This window comes from Macrobrachium nipponense, chromosome 1 (genome assembly GCF_015104395.2).
Source record: "Macrobrachium nipponense isolate FS-2020 chromosome 1, ASM1510439v2, whole genome shotgun sequence".
Lineage (NCBI taxonomy): Eukaryota > Metazoa > Arthropoda > Malacostraca > Decapoda > Palaemonidae > Macrobrachium > Macrobrachium nipponense.
In genome coordinates this window covers 40,619,452-40,638,808 of record NC_087200.1, presented here as the reverse complement: position 1 = coordinate 40,638,808, position 19,357 = coordinate 40,619,452, and the positions used below count along the sequence as shown (strand labels likewise).

General features: G+C 33.3%; 2 protein-coding genes across 2 annotated transcripts in view; both read right to left on the bottom strand.

The window, feature by feature from the left end:
* Positions 1 to 14,292: 14,292 nt before the first annotated feature.
* Positions 14,293 to 15,402, bottom strand: LOC135220135 (cuticle protein 19.8-like). Its single transcript, XM_064257430.1, has 3 exons — positions 15,394 to 15,402; positions 14,846 to 14,941; positions 14,293 to 14,685 (listed from the first exon to the last, which is right to left on the bottom strand). The coding sequence occupies exons 2-3, from the start codon at positions 14,918 to 14,920 to the stop codon at positions 14,422 to 14,424; spliced, it is 339 nt and encodes a 112-aa protein (XP_064113500.1). The 5' UTR covers positions 14,921 to 14,941; positions 15,394 to 15,402; the 3' UTR covers positions 14,293 to 14,421.
* A 2,407-nt stretch (positions 15,403 to 17,809) lies between these two features.
* Positions 17,810 to 19,357, bottom strand: part of LOC135219269 (cuticle protein 19.8-like) — a 1,589-nt gene continuing 41 nt past the window's right edge. The window contains exons 2-3 of the mRNA XM_064255898.1: positions 18,362 to 18,457; positions 17,810 to 18,201 (exon numbers count right to left, since the gene is read on the bottom strand). Of these exons, the coding sequence (XP_064111968.1) occupies positions 17,938 to 18,201; positions 18,362 to 18,457 (360 nt within the window). The 3' untranslated portion in view covers positions 17,810 to 17,937. The remainder of the gene's footprint in view (positions 18,202 to 18,361; positions 18,458 to 19,357) is intronic.

Sequence of the window (19,357 nt, the reverse complement as noted above, 5' to 3'; positions counted from 1 at the left end):
CTATTCTGGCGGTCAGTGGCTAGTAGCCTTGTGTACTTAGCATGCTACTTTTCTTCTCCTCTATGGTTAATTAATTTATATACTTATATTTATACTTTTTCTCTTCCACTATCTCGCAGCATTTGCAGATACAGGCATCCTGATAGCATTGGGATGCTCTCCATAACACACACGGGATTATGAATATATATATATATATATATATATATATATATATATCTATATTATTATAGTATATATATATCTATATATATATATTATAGTATATATATATATATATATATAATATTATTATAATATATATATATATATATATTTAAATTCTATTGTTGTATTGACCTTTGTTAATTGACTGGTAATTTTTACCATTTATGCATTCAAAGAGAAAATTGTAGGTTCCTGGTTGCGTCATTTTCCTAAACATTGGTAGATGTCATGAGAGCCGAGTCATGCTCGCATGATTTCCTATCCATAGTACAAGTTGTTTTTCTTTCTGACCTGTTTGTTGCGTTCTCTAATAAAATGGTTTGGCTTTAGAAACCTGCATTTTGTGTTTTGTGACAGGACCCTTTGTAGGGGTGTGGAACATTTGGTAGGGTGTTAGAACGCCACCGTAGGTTCTGCGGGTCTTAAAAGGCCATAAAAGACAGCAGCTACTTGCAGTCTTATTGTTTTACTGTAAGGCATCGCACACTGCCAATATTGTGAAACTGCTGCCTTGCCGTCATCCTTCTTGGTGAACAGGCTAGCTCACTGCCAAAACTGTGAAACTGCTGGCCTAGCATCTTACTCTTGGTACAAAGGCTAGGGCCTGCCAATACTGCGGAATCTGCTGTCTTAAAGGAGGACGTTTTAGTCAAAAGGCGAAGTACCCTGCCATAACTATGGTTGAGACAGCATGCATGCAGTCGCAAAAAAAAACCCTTTGCCAAAAACAAATAAAAAAACCGTGCCCTTGATGCATGCAGTGGAGAAAGGGCGCATCAGGCAAACACGACCCCTAAATGTAAGGATAAATGGTAGGAAAGAAGATTTGTTATTGAGTGAATAATGTAGACATCTTAAAGGATATTGCCATAGTTCTACTGCTATGATACATTTTAATTTAATGACTTTACAGGTAACTTATGGTTCACATATACAACTTTAACATTGGGAAGTTGTTTTATTTCTTTCATCATTCTAACATGATGACTTTAGGCAATATACAGTATCACAAGAAAGGATACCGGGAACCGGAAAAGAAAAATAGAGGTTCATTGGCTTTGTCAGTAACAGTAGACTTACTTGATTTTAAATGAAATTTTTGATTGTTATCTAATTCCTTTTCTAGATTAGACATTGGAAAACAGATAGAGACAAAAAATTAACAAACCAATAATTAACAAGGAGCGAGCATTTTGATAATTTTGTATAAGGGAGAAACTAAACTCATTTATAATGTTTTATTTTTAACAGTCCTACGTTTTAAATTATTTCAATAAATAAAAAAACGTTGTCCACTCCATCAGTGGCAACATATTCAAGCCATGAAAATCCTAAGTATCAATTACCGGTAGGAAATATAGTAATGTCCTTAAGCGTAATCCTACTGTGGGTGAAGGTTGGTAATCCCTGGGTGAAGGCCTGATACTTGGGATACTGGAGCCTCGCCCTGGTGCAGTTAACTTGGAGCCAAAGTAACCGGAGGTTCGCCCTTTCACGGACGTAATCCACCTTCATGGAGTCGACCGTCGGGGAGCTTGCACGTAATAGCTGGCCTTTGGGTGTTCGTATCCATTAGCGACCTTCCTCGGTGTCCGAAGTCGTTTCCTGGAGTAGTCGTCCTTCACGGCGTAGTTGAAGTTTGTACTGGGGCTGGACCCTGCTAATCAAAGGTGAAAATTTCATTTCAAGCAATCTTATCATTCAAGATACAAATGTTTTGCCCTGAAAAGGTTATCAATATCAGTTTTATTTTGTACAGCAAAAGAAGTAAGATAAACCTGATAGCTTTGCGTCTTAATCATAATTCACATGATAAAGGATTTAAACTTAACTGCGGGGAGCACAGGTGCATGGTAGGATGGAGCTTGGTGAGTGGAGCACGATAGGACCATAGGGTCACAGAGTCAGCTGAAGGGACAAAAAACGGCTATGACAGCCCAAGAGCACGATTAACCACTGTAAATTAATCCAAAAATCATTTATAAGAATTTGAAAAGAAGTAATCACAGAAATTAAGTTTTGCAGTTCTAATATTTCAGAGGAATGGACTCTCAGCATGGGGTCACTGCCTTTTTCCACTATCATAAGTGATGCGAAACATCATTATCATCAAAATAAAATTTATTTAAAACTTCAAAATTTCATCATATATTATAAACATATATATAGTATATATATATAATATATATAATAATATATAAATATATATATATATATATATTTATTATCTATAATATATATAATAAGTATGTGTTGTAGGTGTGTGGGGTGTGTAGGGCCTGTGTGTGTTGTGGGTGTCCTTTGTGTGTGGGTGTTAAGCTAAAGGTTTTATTGAGGAACAAAGTAAATTAATCTCTTCAGTTCACGGATAGGCCACAAATGATTTACCGCTTTTCTTAGTAATTTTGTTTATATTTTTTATTTCTTGTGTGAGCAAAAAATAATCAATCCTTTTTTGTAAAACTCCTAAAAGTAATTATTTTGTAAAGTCCTTTTCTACTGAAACTGAAATCAAATAATTCCAGAGTTCTTTCTAAATCCATAAAAGACAAATAATAAATATCCTTACAGTTAGAGCCATGTTGTTCGGGAACTTGGAAAGTGGAAAGGAAACTTGAATGCAGTGGTGGGGAGGCTTTCATCCCCCGGTTTAATTATATACAATATAAAAGCTAGGCCAACGAAAAACCCAGAGCCACGCCCCTAATCTTTAATTTCCTGTTACCGAGTAAATTCAAATGATTTGTTTATTTCTGCTCAAGAGAACAGACTTCCGACAAACTTAAGAAATTGACAGCATTCGGTTTTACTGGGAAAAACAGGAAAACGTCGGGGAAAGGAAACCAACCAAAAACAAATTTCCAGTAAACGAGCTGAAACTGGTGTCAACTAGGGCCAACTTCAGAAATAGCCCTCTCAAGGCCAAAAATCTTTGGCTTGGGCAAATTTTTCCCGTAGCTTCATATGCATATATCGAAGCTACAATGTACCTTTAATATCTAATTTCGCTCTACCCTCGGAATTAATATATTTTCCATATGTTCTTAACCCGAAGGGTGAATTTTTTTTTTTTCTTTATTAATAGGAACTTGCCTGGACCCGGGCAGCGAAACCCATGTAGTAGGTAAAAGCCCCTTCCCTGATCGTTTCCCATGCATTTGGGAAAGGCTCCATGGGTGTTCGTGCTCGGGCGTCCAGGCAAGTCTATTATCGAGAAAAAAATTAAAAAATCCCCGCCCTTACGGTTAATGCAATCTATGAAAAAATATTATTAATTCCGAGGGTAGAGCGAATTAGATGTTAAAGGGACATTGTTAGCCTCGATATATCATATAATATATTATATATTAGCTATATATAATATATAATATTATTATATATATATATATACTATATATATATTATATATAACGATTTATATATATTATATCATATATATATATATATTATAATATTATATATATATATACTATTACTATTATCTATCTATAGTAATTAAATTTATATATATATTATTATATTTTATTACGAGGGTCAAAATGACAGTCGTTTAAATAATTGGAGAGGACTCCTAACTGGAAAAACGAACCGTAACCTAACTTCCAACGGTACCCCCTTCGGTGATGTCTTTGAAGCTAGCCTAAAAATCAAAATTCATCAAACTCTAGGCCAATTCAAACTCCCCGAACCTTACAAAAATATAATCTTTATTTTTTTTTTTTTACCCAAAAATAGCTAAGCATGAAAATGGAAATAAAATGGAGTTCAAAGAACATTCCCAAAATCGTTAAGCTATTATTAGTTTTTATTTTTCCCACGAAACCCTCCAATTTAGATAAAGTACCCCCCTTTTATCTCTTTCTCTCCAAAAAACTATTCATAGCCTAAACAAAAGTCAATACAAGTGTTTAGGAGAAATCTATTTTTATTTTCCTAAATGGGGTGACTTCGAATCCTATCTGAAAATGAGGAATATAATTATCAAAAACAATGAAATGTTAAAAGCTTCGTCAAAAAGAATATGGAGTGTTGACATCGCACTTCCCTTCCTCTAGAAACTGCAAAGCTCAATGTCACTAAAAAGATTAAATAACTTTTCAAACGTCTTCACTTTACCTTTTCGAGGGATCTTTAAACGCTCCTTTCCCCGTACGGGTGTTTGTTTCTCTGGTGGACCACTACGACAGGTTTGTTGTCATAAAACTGGGTTCCGTTCCGTAACTTCACATACTAGAGATTATATCTCATTTCACATTGTAACCATTATACATACATACGACCCAACCAAACACAGTTGTACGGATACACGCATGCTCATGCCTTAATGAACACATGATGCGCACCGTCCTGTGGCTAGTCTATTCCCATTGTTCACGTTCACCAGTGCATGTACTCTGTAAACCTGTGTAACGATGAGGTAAACCTTCCCCGCCATTGGATTTACCCTCAATATTCTCTGGAATGTTATTTTCAACTTGTATGGCAAACAGCGTGTTTTTTTAACCATAATGTTCTCACGTCGTTCAGCTTGAGGAAGTTCACTGTCTTAGCATCTAATTTCTAAAAAAAAAACAAAAAAAACCGGCCTGAAGCTTAAGGCTATCAACCCATTTATTTTAAATATATATGTACTTTATTCTTCTGACCCAGTGCCTTGTTAAGATACAACACTACAACATCAATACATAACAAACACACACCACACATGTATATTTATATCATAATATCATATATCGATATACTTTATAATAATATATGATATTATTATATTATATATATATATACATTATATATTATATATCTATATATATATATTATATATCAATATAACTATTATATTCATAATATATAATATATATATATATATATATATATATATGGTAATATACGCTAGAAAAAAAAGAATCTAACAGTAAACTCCCATTTTTGGGACGTTCTTGTTTCCAAGAACTCTGGTAGGATTCCACACGGGTTATATATCGTTTAAGGTACGTTTACGGGTTTAAGGTATGAAAATTTTGTATTAGCTCGTGTTTTATTTCAAGTTTTAAATTAAACACTCTGATTTCTACCCTCCTCCAATAGGGCTTTTACTCAGTCATCTAAGTTGGCCTGACCTTTCTCATGAAGAAAATAACAAAACAAATTCTTTCAAACTATTTACAGGAATAACTGTTTTCCATTCCAAAAACTATTCTTCAGACCAGTTAAATAGTATGTTTTGAATAAGAAAAGATGACGCCACCTCCTCTTATATCACCACTTTGTCCCAAAAATGAATTTGTACGCGGCGTTCCCCTACATACAAGATGACCACTTTCAGGAAGAAATTTCTAACCATCAATTTCAAAAAACGAAATTAACCGGGCCCTCAAACCATACACTCCATTCCGAAGAAAGAATCCCAGGAAACAGTTCGCTCCTCTTCTCAAGTTCAAAAGACAAGCTCAGTACCTTTGTTTAACATCCAACGCATTTATTTTAAGTACCAAGTGCCCCAGATGTAGTCAGGGGATTCTATGTCGGATGTACAAAGAGGCTGTTGCAGACGTGCGCATTGATGCTCACAGAGGGGTCAGCTTCAGGAAACTGGGAGCAGATTGTCTAGGGGGCCCGGTGAACAATCTAATATTAAAAACCATTCCAAAAATATGTGTGTAAAAACCTATATAGACAATAAAGGATTTTTTCAATAGTAGGAAACAGGTACAAAAAGAAACGAGTTAAACAATACTGGAATTCAATTTATTATCAAAATTGACCGTACCACCGTTTTAAAACTCCCCCCAAAACGTCAATCCACACCATTGTTTATTGCCTGATGGTCTTGTTGAGCTGTTTTTCTCTGTCTTGTATGTTTCGTTATTGTTTCCTCTCTCTATCTCCTCCTCTCCTCTCTCTCCTGTCTCTCTCTCCTTCTCTCTCTCGTTGGTAACTCTATACGAGTACAGTAGTATGTTTTAATAACTTCCTTCTGGGCGGTATGGGTTGTCACCAGCCATTTGGCTTGTTCTTTAAGTAAAATGTTTTGTATCAAATTGTTAACATTCTGAATATTTTAATTTAATTATATGTAATTCGAATTTTGATTAGTTTATTGATTGCCATGTTCGCTCGTTTGCAGCCTCGAAAATGCTAAACTTGTGGAGTTTGTGAAATAACTGTCGGCATATATTTTAATAATATTGCAATATGGATAGGCCTTGCCCTTTCCCTGACCCGCTTTGGATTGTTTCTTCGCGCTGTTGCTCCGGAAATTGGAGTTAATATTATATATATATAATATATATATATAATTATTATATATTATATTATAATATATATATATATATATATATTATATGATACAAAAAATATGAAAAAAGGGAGGGCCTTGAAGAAAGAATTGCTCTTGGACTAGTCAATAAAATTACATGTTTTACTCCCAAAGTTTCAATTTAATCCATAAAGACAAAGTTAGAACACATACCCAAAAAATCGACAATTGACTTAAATAGGGAAACAAATTTATACAAAGGACACCGAGGAAGGAACAAGCAAAACATCACTGAGAAATTGAATTAAAACGCATATGAAAAGTAAAAAATTTATTTATATTAAATTAAGTTTTTCCTTCTTTAAAGGTTCGATTGCTTTTTAGTGTTAAATGTGGGCTTTTGTGTAACTTTTTTCTTATTATTGCCAAGTTTTGATTTTTAATTTTTATTGATTTATTTAGTTTGTTTTTTTTAAATTCTAGAACCCCATGATGTTGTAATCATTGCATAAGGAAACCGGTGTGGAATAAACATGTTAAATCCATTGATACTAACCTGAAGGTATTCCTTGGGTGCACTCCTGTTTGTCATATCTGTAGTTCAGGCATTCCTGCCCCACGTTCATTGGTATACACACGCACACACACACAAACGCACACACAAACAAACGCACACACACAAAAAAAACAACGCACACACGGCACCACACACAAACGTGTGTAGCTGTTGTTGTGCAAATCTAATATTATTAGTTGAGAGAAGAAAGAGAAGACATTTATACAATGCAATATAGACTTAGTGAAACTTCTGCAGTTCTAATAACGTATGGGGTGGAAGTTGATGTGAATACAAACCATACAATATCCTTATATATATATATATATATTATAATTATATATGTAATATATATATATATATATATATAATCTTTTACGTCTTTAATTTGGTTCATCCTCTAACGAAAACAAGGAAACTTATTCATCTTACCGACCTTTGGGTTGTCAAACGCCTGGAAAAAATGGACATTGAGATAAGATAAATAACCTGGACCAAGTTCTCTTAAATTTCTAACCAACTCCTGCTTTCATACTCTAATTCGACTTACACTTCCTGAAATTTATAGATATTCTTTCGCCATTGGCAAGCTATCTAATGTTGGTATACTAGAAGGGTCAGGTACTGCTAAAGGTTTTTAAATTTCACAATGTCTTTAGCAATTTCGCTTCTGGATATGAGTTGTACTATATCGAACGAAGGAAACATAACTAACTAATATTAATTTAATAAACATCTAAACAGCACATTACAGCCCCAAAACCCACCCACCCGCCCCGCCCAACCCCCAACACCCCCGCTCTCTCTCTCTCTCTCTCCTCTCTCTCTCTCTCTCTCTTCTCTCTCTCTCTCTTCTTCTCATATAATTGCATTCTCAAATTTATGCCAGCAATGAGCCTGTTAGGCTTAGGTAAGAAAGTGTCGTATGGCCTGTAGCTAGGAAAAGTCAGCAGATCAGTTGCCACCTCAGATCTTTACAGTTATAGTGAATCAAGAGAATGAGAGAAAAACATAACATTTGTATATATGAGTTACTGTAGTGATAACACTTCCATTATCCTAGAAAATTACAGATATACTTACTCAAGATTTCTTGGGTATAATAATCCTTCATCCAGCTAAATAAACTAAATTTTGCTCATTTATCTTAGAAACATATGATTCACAAGAAACCACTTGGAGGTGTCAATTCAGGCCCCGGCCCCGGTATTTGTAAGCTGTGAGGCCTGATCAGTTAACATCGATTAGAGTAGTATATCAGTTTGGGAATGGATCTTGAATTTCTGATTAAAAGCCGATACTGACGGTCCAGTGGTCCTAATTAAAACCTTGCTATAACTTTACATGTATTACTCTCTTCCTCCATGGAGTTAAACTACTTATATAACTTATATACCTTATATGCAACTTGCTTTCTCTTCCCGCTATATTCTCAGCATATGGAGATACGGGCATCCAGGTAGCATTGCAATTGTCTCCATATTAACACGGTTTTCTTGTTTTGTTAGTTACGTTTTCTATAATATATCATATAATATAATATATATATAATATAATATATATATATATATATATATAGATATATATATAACTATAATATAATAAATGTGTGTTAGGTGTATTCTTTCTGAGCGTAATTTGTTGTTTGCCTATTCGCCCTTCAAGTTTGCCTATTTCACGATCTCAGCTTTTTAGAGCCAAATGTTTATTGGTTGAATAGCAAGTAATGAATTAAAGAAAATTTATTAACCCAAAACCCAAATGAATTACATTTCTTACCATTGATTACACACATTAGGAGTTTAACTGTGGGAATAAGAAACGATCAATCCAGTACCAATTACAAATGGAGCGAATTTTCCTGTCCTATTTACTGTAATGTCGTGCCAAATTAGTATTATTTACAGTCAAATAAAGGGCAAAATTGTTTCAAATACTTTCACAGTCCATTAAAGAAAAATAACTAGATTTCCTTACTGGTTAGAGCCATGTTGTTCGGGAACCTAGAGAGAGGGAACCTCGAAATGCAGTGGGTGGCAGACCATTGGGTTTTTTTTTTTTTCTATATATACAAGTTATAAAAGGTAGGCCAACAAAAACCAACCAGAGCCACGCCCCCTAAACTTTCCTATTATATACCTTGGTATTTACTCCAAGTTTATTTATTTTGCTGCCACTTGGACAGAACTTGACAAATGAAAAAATTACCATCAACGGTTTACTGGGAAACAGCAAAATGTCGGGGGAAAACACAAATTTCAGTAGAGTTGAAATCTGGCGTCATAGAGGGCAAACTTTCAGGCAGCCCTAAAGCAAATATCTTTGGCTTGGGACAAATTTTTATCAGGGGTTCTTTGAGTAATTTCTTGGCCAAAAACTTTAGAATCGATCATTATTCTCATTCGATTTTTTACAATTTTTTTCCTTTTAATAACGTTCTGCAAAAACAGATAATTTTTTATGGTTACAGCTTTAATGGGAAGATATTCTAGGTCTATAATTCTTAGTCATCCTTAAAAGGAAATTAATTATGATTTAGTTTTATCTCATGAAATGAAATAAGAAATTCTAAACAATAATTCGTTTATTCGTTTCAGTTATATATAATATATATTCTATATATATAGTATAAATGACTATATATATATAATATCATATCATAATATATATATATATTTATATATGGTGAGTGTCGTTTGGTGGTATTGTATCATGCACAACAACGCCAATATGTAAGTAGAATATCATTTTTTTTTTTTTTTTATATATAATATATATCATATATATATCCTATAACTATAATATATATATAATATATACTATTATGATATATTATATATATATAAAAACCCTTGGTTAGTTAAAAGGTTTTTACATGTTTATTCCCTACGTTTCATAAATGCCATTTATTGACGCCATCAGGGTCTATTGAATTAATAAAAAAAAAACAAAGACATTCAATAACAATAGAAACTACAGAAAATGTACAGAAAGACCAAAGTTAGGAACATGAAAAACGACACCTCGGCTTAAAAATTGAAAAATTTCACTTAAACAGTGACACCGAAAAGGAGCCAAGCAAAATACTGGTGTAAATTAAATTGGAAAATATGTAGAAAATGTGTAGAGAAGTAAAGATATTATTCTTAATAATCAAGAGTTCATATTTTAAAAACTATTTATGTAAAATAAAATAAAAAAATTAAAATAAAAAAAAAAAAACGATAAAAGCTATAAGACACAAACACCTGTCAGTTCGACACAAATACAGGAAAATTAGGAGTTTCAAAAGAGGAAGTTAAAACAACAAAAGCATTCTTAATGCTACAGGTAATAGAGGAACAGCCGAATCCTGAGCGTTTCAATTTCCGAAACAAGCTGATTTTATCATCCAACGACTCGGATTACTAGAAGGTCAACATTAGAAGTCATAGGAAAATTTTATAAAAACCTTTCCTCCAGTTGAAAGCAGAAACATTTCTGCATTAATTGGACGACCTTCATCCATGGTTAAAATAAAAAGATTTATTTTCCAGAATTGAAAACTCCAGAATCGTCGGCTGCTTCCTTTCTATATCTGTGACCAAATAAATAATTGCTTTTGTTTTTCTTTTCAAAACTCCATTTTCTCTATTTGTCTCGCTACTTGAAAGGTTGGCCTCTATACCATTTAATATTTCTCCTTACTTTTTTTCTCTCCTTTTAATATGGTTTTCCATTTTTTTTGTGTTTTCAAATATAAAATAACTTTAATCTACTAATTTAAAGCCTTGGTCATTCATATGGTTCTATTTGTTTGAATTAATTCCTCAGTATTTTGCCTGTTTACTCGGGTGGAACCTTTGTGTAAAATTTCCCTTTTTCCCTTTTAAGTCGACTTCTCTTTTTATGTTCTTAACTTTAACTTTCTTTTGTGTACTTCTCTGTAGTTCTTACTGTCAATGGTTTTTTTCTTTTGATGTAATCTGGAATTATGAAACGTGGAGGAAATAAGCATGTAATCTAATGACTAAAACCAAGAGTATTCCTGTTCTAACCCTCCCTATTTCAATGGTAATGCATTGTCATGTATGCATTCCTGCCCCATCCGTACCATTTGATGTGTTGGTTTTTTTTTGGGTGGTTTTTTGTTGGGGCTGTTGTTATTTATATTTATATATATATATATATATACTATATAAATATATAAGTATATATATATATATATATAAGCTATATGTATGTATATATCTATATAGAGTCATAGAGTTATTATATTGCATATATATATCTAATATATATATATAGATAGATATATATATATAATATATATATGTGTAAATATAGATATATCATATATACTATAATATATATAATATATATATATATATATATATATATATCGTATGTATATATATGATACTATATATATATAATATATATTAATATATATGATTATATATCTCATAATTATTATATACTATATATATATTCATATATATATATATATCATATATAATATATATAACAACTGCTTCGTCGGTTTTTCTTTTGTTGCGTCAGTGTGGTGTCTCTGTCTCTTTTATCTTTTCACTTTCTGTTTCATCCCCTAACGAAAAGGAAACTTATTATTGCATTTCGACTTGGTGGCTGTGAAAACAGCCTAAAAATCAAGATAAATAAATAAGCTAATGACCTGGACCAAAGTTCTCTAAATTCTGAAAATCTTGATCAAACCATTAAATCTAATCGACTTTAATACAATACCATAAAAATATCTAGATATAATTCGGCCGTGACAGCTACCTATCTATCATACACTAAAAGGTTCATTGGTTTTTTTTACTTTTGCTAAAAGGGTTTTTGTTTAATTTGTCACAAGTTGTTTTTTTCCCGCCAATTCCGCTTGGCTGGATATGAATTATAACTTATCATCGAATGAAGGAATATAAATAACTAATTATTTAAATAAACTTAATAATGAAAATACAACCACCCCCGCCGCCAAACCTCCCCCACCGCAGCCCCGCCTTCTCTCTCTCTCTCTCTCTCTCTCATATATTATATTCTCGAATTTATGCCTGTAATGCCCCCGTTTGGCTTAGGTAAGAATCATCGCCTGTAACTGGGAAAAGTCAGTAAATCAGCTGCCACCTCAGATCTTTACAGTAATGGTGAATCAAGCGAATAAAATAAAAACAATATTTTTATACATGAGTTACTGCAGTGTTAATACTTCCATTATCTTGGAAAATTACAGATATGCTTACTAAAAATTTCTTGAATATAATAGGCCCACATCCAGCTAAATAAACTCATATTGTTCATTATTTTAGACATACGTTTCACATGAAAACAACGTCATCAGCGAGTGCTTACCCCAGTATTTATAAGATGTGGAGCTTGTCAGTACACATAGATTGGAGTAGTGTATCAGTTGGTAATGGATCTTGAATTCCAATAAGCCGATTCTAACGGTCAGTGGCTAATTAGCCTTGTGTACTTACATGCATACTTTTCTTCTCCTCCATGGTTAATTACTTATATACTTATATGTATACTTTTCTCTTCCCCACTATCTCGCAGCATTTGGAGATACAGGCATCCTGATAGCATTGGGATTCTCTCCATAATAACACGGGATTATATATATATATATATATATATATATCTATATATTATATATATATATATATATATATACATATCTATATATATATGTATATATATATATATATATATATATATAGATATATATATATATATATATATATATATATATATATATATATGTATCATGTATATATATATATATATATATATATATATATATATATAATATATATATATCATTCGAGCTACAAATGTCCTTTAATATATCATATTCGCTCTACCTCGGAATTGATATATTTTCATATATGTACCGAGGGGGAATATTTTAGTTGATAATAATTTCGTACCCCCATGGGATCGAACCACCGTCCAGTAGGACGGGGAACGAAATCAGGATCGGACAGTGATTTCGTTCCCCCGTCCTACTGGACGGTGGTTCGATCCCATGGGGGTACGCAAATTATTATCAACTAAAAAATTCCCCCTCGGTACATATATGAAATATATCAATTCCGAGGTAGAGCGATATGATATTAAAGGACATTTGTAGCTCGAATGATTTATATGAATCACGGTGATGTGATAAATATCATATATATATATATATATATATATATATATATATTTAAATTCTGATTGTTGTCTTGACCTTTGTTAATTGACTGGTAATTTTTACCATTTAATGCATGCAAAGAGAAATGTATGTTACAGGTTAGCGTCATTTTCCTAAACATTGGTATGTCATGAGAGCCTGATACAGGCTCTCGCATGATTTCTATCCATAGTACAAGTTGTTTTCTGTCTGACCTGTGGTTGCGTTCTCTATAAAATGATCGGCTTTAGAAACCTGCATTTTGTTTTTGTGACAGGACCCTGTGGTAGGGGTGTGGAACATTTGGTAGGGGTGTTAGAACACCACCGTAGATTTTTCGGGTCTTAAAAGGCCACTAAAAGAACAGCAGCTGCCTTGCAGTCATATTGTTTAGTGTAAGGCTACGCCCACTGCCAATAACTGTGAAACTTCTGTCTTGCAGTCTTCCTTCTTTGTGAAAGGCTAGGCTCACTGCCAAAAACTGTGGAAACAGCTGCCTAGCAGTCTCACTTCTTGGTAAAAGGCTAGGCCCACTGCCAATGACTGCGGTATCTGCTGTCTTAAAGGAGGACGTTTTAGTCAAAGGCGAAGTCAGCTGCCAATAACTATGGTTGATGACAGCATGGGCATGCAGTCACAAAAAAACCCTTTGCCAAACAATGAACCGTGCCTGATGCATGTAGTGGAGAAGGCGCATCAGACAAACGACCCCTAAATGTAGGGATAATGGTAGGAAAGAAGATTTTGTTTGAGTGATAATATAGACATCTTATTGCCATAGTTATACCTATGATATTTAATTTAAGGACTTTACAGAACTCTGCTTCACATATACAACTTTACATTGGAAGTTTTTTATCTTTTATCATTCTAAATGATGACTTAGGCAATATACAGTATCACAAGAAAGATATCAGAAGAAAATAGAGTTCATTGGCTTTGTCAGTAACAGTAGACTTACTGATTAAATGAATGATTTTTATCAATTCTTTTCTAGATTAGACATGAAACAGATAGAGACAAAAATTACAAACCAATAATTAACAAGGAGCGAGCATTTTGATAATTTTTGTATAAGGAGAAACTAAACTCATTTATAATGTTTTATTTATAAGTCGTTCATATACACAATAAATAAAAACGTGTCACTCTCAGTGGTAACAAATTCAATCATGAAATCCTAAGTATCAAATGCCGTGTAGGAATACAGTAATGTACCTAAGCATATCCTACTTTTGGCGCAGGTTGGTATCCCTGAGAAGGCTGATACTTGGGATACTGAGCCTCGCCCTGGTAGTTAACTTGAGCCAAGTAACCGGAGTCGCCCTTCACGACATAATCCACCTTTTGGAGTCGACCGTCGGGGAGCTGCACGTAATAGCTGCCATGGGTGTCGTATCCATTGCGACCTTCCTCGTGTCCGAAGTCGTTTCCTGAGTAGTCGTCCTTCACGGCATAGTTGAAGTTGTACTGAGCTGGTCCCTGATTATCAAAGGTAAACTCATTGTAGTCTTATCATTCAGATATAAATGTTTTGCCCTGAAAAGTTATCATATCAGTTTTTCTTTACAGCAAGAGAAGTAAGATAAACCTGATAGCTTTGCGTCTTAATCATATCACAAGATAAAGGATTGAAACTTACTGCGGGAGCAGCAGCATGGTAGGATGGAGCTGGAGCACGATAGGATGGGACAGAGTCAGCTGAGGCAACGGCCATGACAGCCAAGAGCACGATTACCTGTAATAATTCAAAATCATTATTAAAAATTTGAAAGCAATTGCAGAAGTTAGTTTTGCAGTCTAATATTTCAGAGGAATGACTCTCAGGATGAGGGGCACTCTATTTTCATTCTTAATTATTTATTGCTTATAGTATTGTATCTATATATATATATATATATATATATATATATATATATATATATATATATATATATATATACGGTGCTTCAGCATTCAATTATAAAGTGTCCAGAAGGAGTCCATGATACCAGATTCAAAAGGCCAAGTTTTATTACATATGATACGTTTCGTACAACTGTGTGCATCAATCAGTCTGTTGAATAAAATACAAAGACATATTATAAACAATCACATAAAGTTAAAAGGAATTCAAAATTTTCTAAAATAAAGTCTAAAAAAGATTAAAAAGAGCAGTAAATAAAAAGAGAGACTACTAAAAACACCAACCGTCCATGATCAAAGGTGAAGATGGAATGAGTTACAGTTTGCAGAGAGAAGCGACGACAACTATGCCAGGTACAGAGGTGACGAGGACAAATTACCGTTTAATGAGGGCACCAGTCTTTTAATATATAACGACCCCAGCGTTGTTAGTTGGTCAGGATGTTTAACATAATCAATTATTGTAAAATGTTCTTTTTGAATTTCAGTCTTGCATATTATTGAGTGGTTTCTGATATTGGAAAATTCTGGTTGTTTTATCCTTTGACCTGTACGGAAGCTAAAGCCCAAATGGCTACAATATCTGACCCTCAGCAACCTCCGAGTCGATCCAACGTAAGAGCCCGGACATCCAGGGCATGTGAATTTATGAATAACGTTGGATCTCATGAAGGGCTGAAGGCGATCTTTAAAGTTAAAAAACGATCGAATAGTGCAAGGATTACTCGACACAAGCCTGACTTTGAGACAGGGAATTTCCTGTTCAATTATACGAGTGAGGTTTAAGATAAATTTTGAATCTGAAAAATACGGAACAGTAGCATAGCATTATTTCTTCGGTACATCAAAAGTAGTTGATGATGGATGCAAAATTTGGAAAGTACTTTGTTTGGTGATTTTATGTACTATATCTTGTGGGAATGAATTGGCTTTGAAAAGTTTGCCAAGAAAGTCATTTCGTTATGAAATATTTGCCATGAGGAAGAATATTTGAGAGCTCTATTAATCAGCGTATAGATGGTGTTGAGTTTAAATGAGTATTAGCAAGAGCTATAAAAGTTATTGGTTAAACCCGTATAAGTTCGTTTTCTGTATACTGCCGTGGTGAATTCCGAGTTATTTCTCGTTACCTTAATATCAAGATATGGAAGGCTGCCCTCGCTCTCTACCTCCATAGTAAAATTAATCTGAGAATGAGCGTTATTAATGAATTCTAAAAACAAGGAGCACTGCCATGAATGTCTAAATAAAACAAAAAGTATTCATCCACATATCTTCGATATAAAAATGGTTTAAAATTAGGGTCACAACCGTTTAAAAGTTTTGATTCTTAATCAGATGTTAACACTTCCATTATCTTGGAAAATTACAGATATACTTAATCAAAATTTCTTGAATATAATAAACCCTGATTCAGCTAAATAAACTCATTTTGCTCATCATCTTAGACATATGATTCACAAGAAATTTGTGCGTCGTCAGTGAGTGCTTACCCTAATGTTTATAAGATGTAAAGCTTATCAGTACACATAGATAGGAGTAGTGTATCAGTTTGGAATGGATCTTGAATTCCGTTGAGCCGATACTGACTGTCAGTGGCTAATTAGCCTTGTATACTTGCATGCATACTTCTCTCTTCCTCCATGGTTAATTCCTTATATACTAATATGTATAGTTTTCTCTTCCCCACTATCTCTCAGCGTTTGGAGATACGAGCACCTTGATAGCATTGCGATTCTCTCCATAATAAGACGGTTTTCTTATTTTTGTTATTAAAATATTCTTTTTATTCTGTTTTGTTTCTTGACCTTTGTTAATTGACTGGTAATTTTTAGCATTTAATGAATGTGGGCAGAGAAATGTATGTTACTGGTTAGCGTCATTTTCTTAATTATTGGTATGTCTTGAGAGACCGATATATGCTCTCGCATGATTTCTATCCATAGTACAAGTTGTTCTCTGTCTAACCTGCGGTTGCGTTCCTTATAAAATGTTTGGTTTTAGAAACCTGCATTTCGTTTGCGTGATAAGACTCTGTGGTAGCGGTGTAAGAATACTGCCACCGTAGATTCTGCGGGTCGTAAAAGGCACCTAAAAGGACAGCTGCTGGCTTGCAGTCTTACTTTTTAAGAAAAGGCTAGCCCCAATGTCAATAACTGTGTAAACTGCTATTCTTGCAGATGGACTTTTTTGTCAATGGCGAAGCCCACCCCCAATAACTGTGGTTGATGACAGCATGGGCATGCGGTCTTAAAAAACCCTTTGCCAAACAATGGACTATGCCTGATGCATACAGTGGAGAAGGCGTTTCAGGCAACTGTCCCATTAATGTATGGATAACGTTGGGAAAGAAGATTTTGTTTGCATGATACAGTAGACATCTCAGAGGTATTGCCATAGTTGTACTTAAAAAAGTAGATTTAAGGACTCTGCTTCACATATCATATAACTTTACACTGGAAGCTGTTTTATCATTGTCATGGATGGCGTAGGCAATATACAGCATCACAAGAAAGATATCTGAAGAAAATAGAGTTCATTGGCTTTATCATTTACAGTAGACTTACTGATTAAATGAATAACTTTTATCTATTATTTTCTAGTCTAGATATGAAACCAACGAAAAGACACAACAATTACTAACTAATAAATTAACAAAGAGAGAGTTTTGTGATAATTCTTTTATAAAGACAAACTAACCTCTCTTACAATATTTTATTCATAAGTCGTTTATATACACAATAAATAAAAACGTGTCACTCTCAGTGGTAACAAATTCAATCATGGAATCCTAAGTATCAATTGCCGCGTAGGAAAACAGTAATGTCCTTAAGCGTATCCTACTTTTGGCGCAGGTTGGTATCCCTGAGAAGGCTGATACGTGGGATACTGAGCCTCGCCCTGGTAGTTAACTTGGGCCAAGTAACCGGAGTCGCCCTTCACAACGTAATCCACCTTCTGGAGTCGACCGTCGGGGAGCTGCACGTAATAGCTACCTTGGGTGTCGTATCCATTGCGACCTTCCTCGTGTCCGAAGTCGTTTCCTGAGTAGTCGTCCTTCACGGCGTAGTTGAAGTTGTACTGAGCTGGTCCCTGATAATCAAAGGTAAACTCATTATAGTCTTATCATTCAGATTTAAATGTTTTGCCCTGAACAGTTATCATATCAGTTTTATTTTACAGCAAGAGAAGTAAGATAAACCTGATAGCTTTGCGACTTAATCATATCACAAGATAAAGGATTTAAACTTACTACGGGAGCAGGAGCATGGTAGGATGGAGCTGGAGCACGATAGGATGGGACAGAGTCAGCTGAGGCAACGGCCATGACAGCCAAGAGCACGATTACCTGTAATAATCCAAAATCACTATTACAAATTTAAAAGCAATTGGAGAAGTTAGTTTTGCAGTCTAATATTCCAGAGGAATGACTCTCAGGATGAGGGGGCACTCTATTTTCATTTTTAATTATGTTATTGTATTAATTATATACATGATTTATATATATATATATATATATATATATATATATATATATATATATATATATACATATAATATTTGTATATATATATTTATATCTATCTATGTATATATATATATATATCATATATATATATATATATATATATATATATATATATATATATATATATATATATATATATATATATATATATATATATATTATATATATATATATTATATATATATATATATATATATATATATAAATATGTATATATTTTTATATATGTATATATATTTTTTAAATTATATTGTATATATATTTTTATATATATAATATATATTATCTATATATATATATATATATATATATAATATATATATATATATATATATATATATATCTTATAATATATATACACACACACACAAGAATGTGCATGTCTGTGTTGTGCGAATGAGTTAGGGTATTTGTGTGAGCGTGTTAGTTGTCTTTGCCTATCAAGTTCCCTATTTCAGTTCTCAGCTTTTTAAAACAATTGTTTAATGGTAAACAGAGTAATTTAAGTGAATTAAATTTTTAGAGCAGTGAATACACACGAATGATTACATATTTAATAGTATTGACTACATAAGAAACTATCAGTCCTGTACAATCACGAATTGCGAATTCCTCCATTTCTGTAATATGGGCCAAATTATTATTTTTTACAGTTAATAAAATCAAAATTTTTATAAATTCTCTCAGAATCCATGAAAGAAAAATAATAGATTTCCTTAC

What these genes read in the sequence shown, in the direction of transcription:
- LOC135220135 (XM_064257430.1), bottom strand. Translation starts at nt 14,920, where the DNA reads ATGGCCGTTGCCTCAGCTGACTCTGTCCCATCCTATCGTGCTCCAGCT. An exon ending in ACCATGCTGCTGCTCCCGCA is followed by an intron (nt 14,686 to 14,845) that starts GTAAGTTTCAAT and finishes TTTGATAATCAG; the next exon opens with GGACCAGCTCAGTACAACTT.